Here is a 14,437-nt window from a genome sequence, read left to right as displayed (position 1 = left end):
GTTGTGCTTATTTCAGAGATTAAGTAATTTAATTCACTCATCCTGTCACGCAAGTCTGATCCCAACTCCCTATCTCTGTGTATTTGTTATGAAAAAAGAAAAAAAATCTCAATCAGACTGAAGTGCCTCCCTGTGTTCATGTTCTCCCAGACGATGCCCGTGCAGACATGTGCACTTGTGTGTTCTCTGAATGGCTGTCATACTGTTTGTGTCACTGGGAATACAAGTCATTACATCTACACAAGAAGAGAGGAAGTTGCTGTGACAAGTGTGCTGGGTGCATGTGAAAACCGAACCCACTATGTCTTTCAAATCCCAATAAACTTTGTGCTTTAGTTTGAGTACTCCACAGTATGCTCGTCTCTTCATTCAATGCTCTTTCTTATTACTTCAGAATGAACGGTCGGTACTGTATGCTTATTCGCAGGATCATTTAACATCCGTCAGTTTTTTATTTGATAAACGATTGATCACTTAATGTATATCGTACAGTTCTGAGGACATGTAAGACATGTAATATGTAGAGGGCAAATCCAATTAAATCACACTATCGTCATAAGAAGTGTTGGGGAAGTATTTTTGTGCATCTGGATTTGTAATTTTAAAAAAAGTCAGATGTGATTCATTGTCCTTTACTCCATTAATGAATTTAATATTTTGACTGAATGACGGCTTTGGCCTCTTTTTTTTTTTTCTCACCCTGCAGAAGGCCACAGACGCTAATGAGTAATCCCTAAAATCCCGTTGGAGGCATGCCAAGTTATAGGTCAATGGGATTCCAGTATTTTAACGGGATTTAGCACTAGAATCCTGTTTTTAATGACGCAAATCCTTGTACACTAAGCGGGAAAGCTTTCCATGCGACGTTGACACTGTTAGCTTGACAAGCCAAGCGTTGAGGCAATATTACTGTTAGATAGCTTTACTTTTGCTCGGAGGGCTGAACAAGGTTGTCAAAACATGTGAGATGCTTGACAAAAAACAGAGTCCCTTTGGACATCATCTTTCCACAGCGTGATTCAGTCTTTTTAGTGATGTGGAGGCCAAAACAGAATCATAACGATGATGTTGGTAACGGGACGTGACAAGAGTGAATAGGACTTCAGCAACACGAAATTTGGACGATCTTGACTATTATTTCCATGACGGCCTACTGCAGCACACATTTAGAGTTCACAGTTTTAATTACGGCGTACTAACTGAATCAATTCTTTGGAAAGACGAAGCATATTTTTAGATGAGCAAAAGTATTGGAACACATACTATATTGGAGAGAGAAAAAAATATTTTTAAGTGAATGAGATTTTATACAGTATTAGTAGAATATAGTAATGAGAGAATGACACCCAAAAATTGTTACTTACAGTCTGTTCATGTCACAGAAGGTTGATGGTGTCTCTCAAATGCAGCTTTCCTTTTATTGGAAGTTGTAGACGCTGTAGTGTCAGACAAAAGAGTGTCTACTAAATTACATATTCATTACAGAAGTAAATGCCCGGAAATAAAAACTGCAATGTTGATCTTCTGTCTCATATACATTGTTTGATGTCATCCTCAAATATTAACACCAATCTCTTTCTGAAAAAAATTAAATAGAAACTCAAACTGGTGAAAGTGTTCCAATTTTTTTGAAGGAGTGTCAAGGGGGAGCAAAATAGGAATTTCTGCAAACTGCTCCTGGTTGATAGAATTGCCCAGAAAGATTGAAACCAAATAAGCATAAATGGCCTAAATTCTGACTTATTGGTTGTTTCAATAATTTGAGCCAAGTCCCAAGACTTTTGTCCAGATAGTCTTTCAAGGTAAATCAAGATAGATAAGACCCAGTCTGCAGACCACCCAAACAGAACATCAGGGTTAATGGCCCACCATCAATTACAAATGTCGTGCGCTGTAAGCCCGTGGCAACATATCAGTTATATTGAAGGTTAGCCGGAAAGAAGACAAACCAAACAGAGACTTTTTTAGCCAAAGGTCTGAACATTTTCAAACTATGACGGGATAAATGACTCCAATCGCTCTCATATTGACCTCTCGGAGCAATACGGAGGGGCTTTGGGCAATGGACACAACATGTGAACAACGTCAGAGAAATGCTCATCTTGTTCATAGAGCAACCTTGGCGACGTGGACCTCGGAAGAGGGAGGCGGTGTCTGTGCATGCGTGCGGTGTGTGTGCGCTTTGTGTGTACGTGTGTGTTTATCTACACAGAGATAGCACGATGGCCTTGTGGGCATGCTGTATATATACACAGGCTAACTCAGACATCCACAGTCAGAATTGAAAGTCATTTCGACAGCACTGACACCCAAACTGTTTCTCAATACCGTGACTGAGTTTTTGTTCTCTTAAGGCAAAGAAATTCTGAGAACAAAATGCTTCCTGCAACTTTCAAACTGTGCGCTGGCATCTCCTACCGCCATATGAGGAACATGAGAGGTGAGTCAAAAATGAAAGATTAATATTTAGTGATTCAATCATCTCCAGAAACGCCCAAAACTGCTCGCGCTGTATCTTGTGCCTTAACCGAAAGATTGTTGCCCATTTTGTGTCTCCATCACCAAGGTTTAAGAAAGAATGCAATTGTGGCTATACACCATGAGCTGGACCGACTTGCCGGTCCAGGCCCCAGTAACTGGATCAGCCAAGTCCGGAGAAGAAGTTCCTTCCTCAGTAAGTTATGAAGCTGTTTTCCTCCAACACCGATAAAAATGTAATAGCGTTTTGGTTCCAAGCCTGACACATGCGTTTTAAAAGTAACCTAAAATTTTAAATACGTTACCCACCTGTTTGTTGGAAGGTTCTCCCATTAAGGAGGAGAATGGATATAGTGAGGAAGAAATGTCCTATGTGAAACAAGGTGAAGATGCGCTGCAGAAAGCTATTGGCATCCTCAGTGAGCAGGAGGGCTGGATTGTTGAGACTGTCGCTGTGAGTATCAAGACGGGAAACACTGAGCTGATAAATAAGGATTCTCTGCAATTACCAGTAACGTTTTTTTCTTCCACGACCATGAGAAATCACAGAGCACCACATCATACTATCATGTAGTGAGGGCTGTGATGAACATTTCAACTTAACCCTTCATATAAATCTTACTGAATATTTGCAATTGTATGTTTGTGATGCTCCTCAGGCAAACGGAGACAAAGTCTTGAGTAAGGTGTTGCCTGGCATCGGAAAGGTGTTCAGGTTAGAGGTTCTGTTAGACCAACATCCTGATAGCCTTTATGGAGAGCTGGTGGGAAACATGGAGCAGATGGCTGAGTGGAACCCAAACGTGAAGCAGGTCAAGGTGAGGCAGCATCATGTGCATGCAGTTAATATGGTAATATACCCCTCACCGAGAAAGGGAACATTTCGAATCCTACAGATTCTTCAAAAGATCGGCAAGGACACATTGGTGACCCATGAGGTATCAGGAGACACACCGGGCAATGTAGTGGGGCCTCGGGATTTTGTCAGTGTTCGCTGTGCAAAGCGCCGCGGCTCCACCTGCTTCCTGGCTGGAACGTCCACTCAACACCCAAAGATGCCTGAGCAGAGGGGTGTGGTTAGGTGAGGGATGACTCTGATGAACAAATGAGCCGCGTGACTATACAATGTTAAAAGAGATTGTTTTGTTCGACAGGGCAGAGAATGGACCCACTTGTATAGTTATGAAGCCCAGCAGTGAAGACCCCAATAAGACCAAGTTCACTTGGTTACTAAATATAGATTTAAAGGTACACTTCCAGAGTCTTCTCTGCTATCCCATTTCCATGGCAATGGATTCCATTAATTGAATATAAACTTCGCCTTTATCGTTTGCAGGGTTGGATCCCAAAGACAATCATCAACAAAGTGCTCTCCCAGACACAGGTGGACTTTGCCAACCACCTCAGGCAAAGGATGGCCAATCAGGTTTCCGTGGAGATGGCTCACACTTGCTGACACAACATGCCTCCTGTGCTTCGACATTATCCGCTCAGTAGTGGCAGAGGAGAGACTAATGTGCCATCAAACAGCACAAACACGCTATGATCAGCAAAGAAAAAAAGTTGCTAATAGGGAAATTAGATTAATACATTGCTTGGCTTAAAGTGGGGAAAATCTGAGCACACTTGTGTTTCTCTCACACATTAATAGGCAATCTTTGAATGAGACACCAATCATATTGTTGATTAACATGTTCATTCAGATTGAACCATTCCGCCTTGAGCCGGTCTGAGGAGTCAAACAGTTAATGAACAGCACATTGTTTCAGAGTGATAATACCTTGGGTATCATGTCGCTCCACTGTGAATTGCACATTTTATTGCTGTGCTTTATTTATTGATTTTGTGCCATTGCAATAGCTTCTACGTGAATAAACAATCTCCATGCCATTGATATTTATGAGTGTATGTAAAAAGGTACCTAGGAGATTTTTTTGCTGATATCTGAGAACTCAAATAAATGCTATGCTGACAACCCATCATCTTGTCTGACTACAGTCGCATTATTATGATCGGGACAGGTACTAGTCACATTCCAGGTAAAGATAATTGAAGAGTCCCATGTGCTCAAAATTGAGAATGAATGGGTGTTTTATATGTGACCTGATGACCAGCCCAGGGTGTACCCTTAGTAGGGAAGTCAGATTGAAAATGGATAAAAAGTAATGCTCCATTTGTGTCCATCATTTGGCATTTGGTCAAATAGCAACTCCAAAAACGAAGTTTCGCGTTTTGAGCATCATTTAACAGTATTTATGCTGCATTTTTAATCAGGTTTTTAACAAAGTTACACAGTATTTATTATGATCTTGTGCTGCATTATAACCCCCACCCTCATTTGACCCATTGGATTCAGATCTTTTAGTTATTTTTTATACACTTTGCTGAAACTTTAAGAGTGTATTTCTATGATCCACATTGAAACCCTTCTTTACATGGCTTTAAACAATTCCGGAGGACATTAGTTAGATGTGAAACATTTCTCTGTTGTTCTAAAGAATTGTGGATGCATTTTTGTGGTCAATTTTATTGGTCGAAATTGTGCACATATGTATGTTATCAATCATATTGTCAGATATATGCTTCGGGAAATTGTATTGTAACTATGATGTGGGCAAATAAGATGCTAAGTAACACGCCATCAGTACCTCTGAGCCGTAGAACAATGACGTAATGAATCCAGATCGGGGCAGGAAACGACAATTCCCATGATGCATCTGCACTACAGTGGCCGCTGGACGGGGGAAGGGAAGCTGAGATTGGAGGGAGAAACAATCAGAAACTGAGGTATTTTATATCCTTTTTATCAAATAATTATATGCTCGGACAGTAGGGCATCGCTTTAATTTGTTGTGTTCTCCGAAGTGAAAATGCATTTTACTTGCATTAGATTTTGGACTCAGACTTCATCTCTGTTGAATAGAGCTCTACAGTTAGCCCGTTATTTAGCTCTGACAGCTGGCTTTTTTGTAAGAAAGAGGCGCTGTCATTCACTCAATTGCACACACTTTTCATGACAGGCAATCCCTCATCCGTGCACTGCGAAAATAGATCGTCCTTTTTGCACACATTGCAATAAATACATCGGTTGTTTGAGAAGAAGCAGTGCCTGGGTGTTTGTGCCTGCGGGGTTGTTAGCTGACATATTGCTAGCCTGCTGCTCGCTAGCTGGCTGACAGCTTCTGTACTGTGGCGACGTTCGAGCTGGCAGCCTGCAAATTTAGGATTGCAAAAAAAAAAAATCGAGCTTCATTTTTTCTTGTTTAATTTTTTTAATCAGAAAATTTGCTGCTTACCAGACAATTTGAATGACATGTTGCTGTGTGTGCATTCTCCTTTGTAACTTTTATTTTAGCAGATGTGTTGGGAGTAGAGTACTGTATTTATTTTTGTTGTTTGTTTTGCTGGAAATACACTTTTTCTTTCCAAGTCCTGAAAGTGATATTGTTTTACATGTGTGCAGTTTCTTTTTAAATCACGCATCTCTGATGTCAGACAATAGAAAGCAATACATCTTTATTTACAAAGTTATACACAATGCAATCTAATGATGAAGCGGTGGGCATTTTTTTGATACACAGTGGTCAAGGCACGATGTCCACCAAGTTCATTGTTCAATCATTACATTATGAATTTGATTTTCTGTGAAATTTATTAGATGTATTATGTATGTGACCCTTGAAAATCGTATTGAGGTGGTGGGTCCCAGGGTGGTTGCATACTTTTTACCCACACCCTGTTTTTGCGTTTAGGATATTTTATATCTTGTGTATGTAGGATACTTTTGTGATGATTTGTTTTACTTCACATTGCAGATTCTAATGCATGTGCGACCCCCCCTCCCAAAAAAAGAAGACAGCTCATGATCCACATCTGGACACCTGCCCTTCTTGTTTCACAAGAAGCTGAAGATAACACAGTCATTTAAAGTGTACTAATATCTCCGTGCACTTATTGGATTTGTCTTGAGAGCCAAAGTAATGAAGTGTCTGCTATGAGGAGACCTCAAGCCTGAAAAGCGATGTTATTATCCAGCTTCTGGGCATCTCTGACGGCGATGAGGAGCGAAGCTACTGGCCAAGGGGATCTGTGGAGGGGAGGAAAGAGGGAGGATTCCGGGAAATTTGCCATTTCCTCTCAGCGCTAGACTGATATCTGCACATTCCTCTCCGTGTGCACACTCAAGGTTAGAATATAGGAGGAGGAGGAGGCTGCCACTATCACCGAGGGAAAACCCGAGATGTGGACGATGTGGGTGTCTGTTACCAGTGGGGTGAAGTCTTAACTTATGACCGTGGACATCTTCATCTATATGAAGCATCAATCTTTGCAGTCACTACACACGTGTGCTCAAGAAACCATGGTAGTCCTTGTAGCAACTTGTCAGCCCATCTCAGTCCAGGATTTCAAAAGGCTTTAGAGGCTCCAATCGGGAAGACCCTTGCCAGCCAACACAGTCATATGCAATGGAAGAAGACACTGATGTCACTTTCTACCGTGAGGTAATTCATTCGGCCTCCCGCGACATCATTTCATTTGGCCTACTGGAGACATCTCCTCTTCCTCCGCCACATTGTTAAACAATTAAGAGCTCATTTGCTTTTCCACATATGTTTAATTTAAGACCTAAAGTCAACAGCTCGCTCCACTGCTTTAGCTGTAATCTCTGCTCTGGCTCGCTTGCCATGTTACCATGGCGGCAGCTGGCAGGGCATTTCTCTTAACTTCAGCTCAGTTTCGCTCTGTAAACGTTTTTCCCCTAACTCTCCTGCACATGACTTTTTATTATTATTCCAGACAACTGTCTTCTTGGTGTGTTAAAAAATAACTTTTATTATGTCCGTTTTATAACCATCTGCACGTGGTGCCCTCTCCCTGCTCTTAGGGACAAAATGGTTTCTCTCCTGAATGTAACTCATCAGAAGAGACCACCAATGGACACTCGAACGAAAAGCCTGTGAGTAAACTCAGATGACCCCTTCCCCTCGATTCAAGGAGTCCTGCTTCCTAAAAAATGGCTGAAACCTTTTCTTTCCAGGTTATGAATGGACTAATTATCAGTCACAGTGTCAGAGCTCACACCAATGACTGTGCACCCCTCACATCCCTGCCGGTAATTACCTCTATTTTCTCATCCATTTCCTTTGCTCGTACTTTAATGCAAGAAATACTGACTTTTGTGTTGCAATATATGTACAGTTCAGCGGAACCTCTAAACGGAAACATTCTGATTGATGTACCATGTGACCAATTTGCATGACGGCCCAAGTCGACGTGACGCTGTGTTGCTAAATTGTGGGGACATTATGAAAGGTGATTGTGTTAAACTTGTTTTCAGATTTCAGCACTGAAGCAGAATGGTCTCCTGCAGACTCTTGCAGCAGGAGGGGACCAGACTAAACCTGCAGGTAGCACACTCTCACACAAACTCACTTCGGTCTCTCATCTTATTCCCAGTAGAATTTAGTACTGTATCCTAGACACTAGGTTGCTGTGCGGGTAGAATCAGTCCTTTGGGATTCAGGTTGTTGGCTTGGTGCTGAAGGAATGATGCAGTACCCCAGAATAGGGAAGATGAATGGGGGGGTGAATGAAACTATCCACCGATTGATAGTATTTTCTTAACTTGCTCTTGTGTGTCTCCACAGAAGGAGATGAGGAGTTGGAAAAGGCCAGACAGGAGTGGGAGGCTCTAGAAAATATCCAACCAGGTCAGAGCTGTCAAACTATTTCCCATCTATGTTGACAGGAATTTACCAAGCTAAATTAGGTTTGCTTTTATTTGTTTTGAATCCCCCAGCTCTCACTGATGACTCAAACCCTACACCGCTCATCTCTTTCAATGAAGCTCTTCAGTACTTCCAGACTACAGATCTCGGGGACTTGCTTGTAAGCAACTATGATTGTCATTGTACACCTAAATCTCAATTTTACGCGGGCTTTGGAGTCCAGAATCTGGGAATCGCGTTAACCCCAAAAGTGCATTGTATAGTGAGTCTTGGTTTTTTAGAAAGGTATTTTTTTTAGGCAGCCAAACGGGTCTTTTGCAATTTAGGTCAGGCATGTTGTTGACCAGCTGAAGGGGTCCGTTTGCCGCCCTTCAGCGTTCTCCACACACATCAAAGTGTATTGACATTTTATTAAAAGAGAAGCAATGTGCAGATGACAATATCAGCCACCTATTCAATAAAGCACCCACTTATTCAAATACTGTGTCGTCTCTTGGAGTGAGTGTTTGGATGAGGTGCTTCCGTGAACTTCCCCCAAAAAAGTAAAATTTTGTTTTTTTATTCAATATTAAATCTACATTTACTAAATCTGATATATTTGAAATTATATTTCAATTACATTATATCAGATAAGAGCATATGATCTTGTTTCTAATCTTGTGTTTTGTCCACACACAAACTTTCAGAAGAACATCCAGCCAACTATTCGCAGGACAGGTCTCGCTGCCATCACACACTTCCTTTTTGGGCCCCCTCGACTGAACAGGGAACTCACAGAAGAGCGGGATCTTGTCTTTGCCATCGCGCAATGTGAGCATGTGTTCGCCGTGCCTGTTTGTGCAGTCATCTGTGGGTTTATTTAAATGCTGACTTGTGCATATGATTTCCATAGGCCATGTGGACAACAGCCAGATAGTCCACATGCGCGTTCTCCAGACCATTTATAAAAGGCTCATTGGCTGCAGACTGGACTGTCCTCGTTATGGGACACACTGGGAAAACATTGGCTTTCAGGGTAAAACGCTCCATCATCACAATGCATTTAACATCCATCAAGCGACTTTATGATAAAGATTTGAAAGTGACTTATGATTTGCTTTTTAGGTATGGACCCAGCTACAGACCTGCGTGGTACTGGTTTCCTGGGACTCATGCACACATTGTATTTTGTGATGGACCCAGAAACTCTGCCCTTGGCTCGAGACATCTACAAGTTGTCCCAACACCCTACACAGGTATTTGTTTTAGTCATCTTAGTCCATATTTCTCCGTTTTTGCAAATATGGATATTTGATACAGCTCTTTTGTTGGATTTTATTACATTTTGTAAATTGTGTTCTAATGTTGCTGTTGTGACTTGTTTATTCCCAGAACTTTCCATTCAGTGTGATGTCAATCAACATGACGCGCATCGCTCTGCAGGTGCTCAGAGAAGAGGCCTTGTCAAAGTCAGTCTTTTTTATCATCCTCTCCCTTCGTCCCATCCTTCCGCATGAGTCGTGCAAAAACCTCTTCTCTACTTTTGGCCTCACCAGGGAGTGCAATCGTCGACAGCAAGTTGTTGGTGTGCTGAATGAATTTTACGTGGCCACGTACCTGCACCTGTACCAACTGTGGAAGACGCAACAGAAAACCATTGCTGACTCTGGCTTTGTGATAAAAGGTTGGTGAATTGTTGCAGGCAGACCATGTACATGCAAAAAGAAAAATAATATACTGAAGTGTTTAATTTTGGTAGACTGTATTACATTACATTACATTATTAGCTACTGGCATGAGAAGTACTTCAACATTATCCAGAATGTCCATCTTAAACAGAGACCAATATCTAGGCATGACATCAGACTACAAATACACTCACTGTTGATGTACTTTCTTCAGAAGTGGAGCTGTTCGCCAAAAAGAACCCAAAGCAGATGCTTCGCCGACTAGAGGTCTTCCTGAAAGAGAGACGGGCAGGTGGAGTCCCCCGTGGGACGTCGCCAGAGCCACCGGCTCAGCAACCTTCTCCCAACGTGGAGGAACGAGCAGCCAGAGTGACGAGTGGGCAGGGAAGCAAAGCAAAAGAGATGCACTTCACAGGGGTGTGTGAGCTACCATCTGACATGGAGGGTGATGCCAGACTCATTTAAGCCTGTCTGCGTGCGTCTGTCTGTATGTCTGTCTGTCTGTCTGTGTCTTATGGAGAGCTAGATGAAGAACACACTATCCAACACGTTCCCCAACCCTTTGAAGATGGGGTGCTGCACTTTGCTAAGGTTTATTTTTTGGTGTTAGTATTTTGTAGTTAGTCATATAGCCCTCATTGTTTGAATTATTTATTCCAACACAGAACAGTCAAACAAATGAAGATGATACAGGATGTCACAAAACAAAAACATAAATATTTGCACTTTTCTTAAAATTGAGTGCTCAATTGAAATCGAAATGAAGTTATCATGGTCACAACTTAGTCCATGTGGAGTTAAGGCCTCTCAGCCTTCTTATGTTGGCGTCGCAGGTGGCCTGAGGCTCACTTTTGTTCGAGCAACTACACAACCGCAATGCGGCGGAAGGGCACCACCATCAGACATGTTTTCAATGCTCATCTCCACAGGGTCATAACCAGCAGCACAACACTTGATCAGGTCACAGGCAGTGAGCTTGGAGCGGGTTTCATGTTAGTTTGCCTTGACGTTTTGACCCCTTTGGATTCCCTATTAGTTGGTTGAAAATGTAATGTAAGGGGAGAAAATGGGGTTCAGACTGCAGAGACTCTTGGTGTCACAGAATTGGTCTAGTCATCCATTCACTTGATAGTTATGATCGACCCAAAAAAAATGTATATTTTAGCTGCTTCAGTTGAAAATGCTTTTTCTTTTTCCCCCCAGAAGATATGTAATAATAAGAATGGTTTTAACCCAACACAGGGAAATCCTACACACATTCTCAGCCCATCATAAACGTTTGATAAGGCTTACTCTGAAAGTCTGATATAAGCTTTTTTTCCATTAGTAAGCATGTGATTGTATATATATTTTTTTTAGGGAGGGGGGGTGGATTTGTATGTATGAATGGCAAAATGATTGAGCTGACGTTGAAGGGTGCCTCCCCTAAATACTATGGTACGGTATGCAATTCCAGCTCACACTCAATGATAATCAAAGTGTCAGTGCTGTGTGACCATAGACATTGTTCCTAACTTCAGGGCTTGTGTGTTTGTTCAAGTGAACATCCAGGTGTGTTTGTGTACTTTTGTGTGTGTGTGTGTGGGGGGGGGGGGGGGGGGGATAAAATGAGTCTTAGTGAAGACATCTAAAGAAAAAGTGAGGACATTTTAGGCTGTTGTCACCATTTAAAGGGCAGTTTGACTTGTCTGGTTAAGCTTTTTATGTAAGGCAGTACGAATGTCATCAATAAGTTAGAAAGTATACATGTGAGACGGTGTCTTTTTTTGACAGGAATTGCCTACAAATGGAGTACTTTCCTCTGCACACAAAAATCCAGCTTTACTAAGTACTTGACCCGTCCAGCTGCAAACATGGTACTACAGATTTTAAAATGGTACTTGGAATGAACATGAAGAAAAAAAGTCCAATTGGAAAAGTCAAATCAAGAAAAGATGGCTGGCCAAGCACGGGTTGAGGGTCCTCGGCAAAGCTGGTTCGTGCTTTGTGCTCGCGTGAAACTGTCTCCCATGTTTGTAGTCTCAGTCTGTAGCATGTTCAGGTAGCACTAGTACTGTAGCATCCTATAGCCGCCTCCTTTGTGAAGCTTGTTGATGTCACGTTGACGTCGGTTTGTCGTGTCAATGAGTGCGCAGACCTTTACTACTATAGCACATTCATCTTTCATGAACCCTCCCAAGTAGAGACATTTGAGGCTTGTGGAGATTGGCTGGACATGTGATTGAGTTCAACTTTGTCTTCTGAGAAGGTAACAGTTGAAAGGGTGCCTCCATCCCATAGAATCATGTATGGTCGAGTGTTCGCTTCCTCCCTTTTTTTTTTTGTTTCTTGTAATTTGCGCGTTTCGCCTCAGTGCCACAGTAACCTGTGTTGTTGCAAGTCAGTAGACAGCCTGCTGACCTCAAATAGGTCTGTTGTACCGTTTCCAGTCTTCATCTTGTCACAAATGACACGGCACGGTTAGGCCAATTATTTGAAGGCGTTGTGCGACCGATGAGGAACTTTGCACTGTTGTAGATAAAACTGTATGTGTGACGTATGCAAAAGGGCCACCTTCTGGAGCCATTTGCGGCCACCTCATCGAGTCAGGTCACCTTAACCCTCCCGCCCACCTCCCTTGTCCCAAACATTGCACCACACTGATCCGGCGCTTGGTTTTCTTCTTTTTGAAGCTAAGGAGCAGTACAGTGTCTGTAAATCAGGAAGTTTGTACATAGAGAATTAATGATTGTAAGATGAATGATTGTCTGTAGGGCATTATACGAAAATACATTGCTTACCTCAAGACTTAAGACAAATCTCTCCTTTCTCTCCTTATATTTATTTGGCCTTTCATTACATCGTTCTATATTTGCTTATACTCTTTCACCCACTGGACTCGTTATATAATGTACAGAGGATATTAAACCGCTCACGCACGACATACTACTATAATAACAGAAGCAAGTCCATGACTCAAGTGTGTATTATGTCATTACTATATAGGCCCTTAGACATCTGCAAATGAAACGCACTTTCTTCTAAACTTTGAATTGGCCATGTTGGAATGCGCTGGTTTTGTCTTGTGGCTTTGATGACGGTCGAGTATCATTTGCTGTGATTTAAGTGTTGGGTGTCAGAGAAATAATGCAGTCTTAAGAGCTACAAACAAACTGCTCAGTCAGCACATGATTGATTGTAAGGCTGTGGTCATTATGCTTTCAAGTACCCAGACAAGTTCTAATTCATCTTCTCATTACCACCAACCTTTACTGTTCATCAGCAGTTGTCCTGGATTATATTTTTGCTTTCGAACATCCCAGATTGCATGACTCGAGAAAAGAGAAACAAACGGGTTTTCGCAGGATGCCAGACCCACGAGAGGTGCCGTTTGAAGTTCCGCTTGCAAACCGGCAGTGACTTGGCAAATACAATCACATCTCTCGACAACACCCTGCGCTTTATACTTTTTGAAGCTGTTTTGCTGTCATGGTCTTTGTCATGTCCCTCAGAGAATTTTATGACTGTACCTTGATTGTAGATGCCCTATTTTATACTGAGAGTTATTTGAGAATACAGTATGTGCTGTTGTACATTAAATGTATTGTATGGAGAAAGCTAAATAAATGCTGTTGAAAACTAAGAACTATCAGTATTCTGTGTAACTTTTAGCACACAGTATTCTATCAAATGGCACATTGCCACACTCAGACACACTCGCCATTGTTCTCAGTTCTGACTAAACAATATTTTCAGAGAAAATGAGCTAGATTTGACTGAAAACGCAATATTTAGAGCTTTAAAACAGTACCTATGATTACAGTTTTTTTTGTGAGGTGTAATCACAACTAAATTTAATCTACGGGCAAGCCTTTCTTGATGTGCTTTAGTTTAACCGCTAGAGGGCAATGTTTGATACAACCACAACTGAAGCAAAGCTGAGAACAATTTTAGTCAAATATAAGTCAAATATAATCAAATCACACATTTTTTATATATTATATATATATGTGGTTGGTAATGCATATTACTGTCTGCAAAGCTACTTAATGTACGGTATTGATTTGAGTGTTTTTTTAAAGTTTCCATGTAACATTTGTCTGCTCTTTGAAAGAGACATTTTAGCCATCATTGATTTCTCTTTTGACTGTGGACTGAATTGATTCATGGAAGTTCCTGTGAAGCTAATCACATTGCTCCACTGATGCTGTTTGAACACAGTTTAAAGTATCGGTAACAGTTCAAGGTTTGTCAGATTGTCACTGAGGAAACAAATGACTCAGACTCCCTATAAGTTTGCGCTCAATAGTGCTTCCTATGCATTTTTACAGACCCCTCCCCCAATTGCAATATAATATTTTGCAGTCTAAGGAAGGGGGATTTTGGTGCTGGGTCATGAAGTTAGTGTGCTTCCATAGGAATCTGTGTGTCGTATGCTTCTACATCTGTGCTTAATCAAACACCAGGACCAGATGACTGAGCTGTGGTTGACCTGCTGAATCATTGCACACACAGCATGGAAAAATATTTCAGGCATTTATCTTCATCCTAGTCAAAATCACTTCCATAACATATTGCTGTTCT

General features: G+C 41.5%; 2 protein-coding genes across 2 annotated transcripts; both read left to right on the top strand.

Annotated features, from left to right (window-relative positions):
* Window positions 1-2,293: 2,293 nt before the first annotated feature.
* star (steroidogenic acute regulatory protein) lies at window positions 2,294-4,457 on the top strand. Its single transcript, XM_061278732.1, has 7 exons — window positions 2,294-2,440; window positions 2,567-2,674; window positions 2,802-2,932; window positions 3,138-3,296; window positions 3,375-3,559; window positions 3,633-3,726; window positions 3,815-4,457. The coding sequence occupies exons 1-7, from the start codon at window positions 2,377-2,379 to the stop codon at window positions 3,932-3,934; spliced, it is 861 nt and encodes a 286-aa protein (XP_061134716.1). The 5' UTR covers window positions 2,294-2,376; the 3' UTR covers window positions 3,935-4,457.
* Window positions 4,458-5,172: 715 nt separating this feature from the next.
* Window positions 5,173-13,499, top strand: elmod3 (ELMO/CED-12 domain containing 3). Its single transcript, XM_061278802.1, has 13 exons — window positions 5,173-5,265; window positions 6,294-6,980; window positions 7,364-7,435; window positions 7,517-7,591; window positions 7,817-7,886; window positions 8,127-8,189; window positions 8,279-8,367; window positions 8,894-9,017; window positions 9,100-9,222; window positions 9,312-9,442; window positions 9,579-9,655; window positions 9,743-9,870; window positions 10,089-13,499. The coding sequence occupies exons 2-13, from the start codon at window positions 6,945-6,947 to the stop codon at window positions 10,337-10,339; spliced, it is 1,239 nt and encodes a 412-aa protein (XP_061134786.1). The 5' UTR covers window positions 5,173-5,265; window positions 6,294-6,944; the 3' UTR covers window positions 10,340-13,499.
* Window positions 13,500-14,437: the final 938 nt, after the last annotated feature.

Source organism: Syngnathus typhle, linkage group LG5 (genome assembly GCF_033458585.1).
Source record: "Syngnathus typhle isolate RoL2023-S1 ecotype Sweden linkage group LG5, RoL_Styp_1.0, whole genome shotgun sequence".
Classification (NCBI taxonomy): Eukaryota; Metazoa; Chordata; class Actinopteri; order Syngnathiformes; family Syngnathidae; genus Syngnathus; species Syngnathus typhle.
The sequence above is the reverse complement of the archived record's forward strand: the minus strand, read 5'-3'. Positions and strand labels throughout refer to the sequence as shown.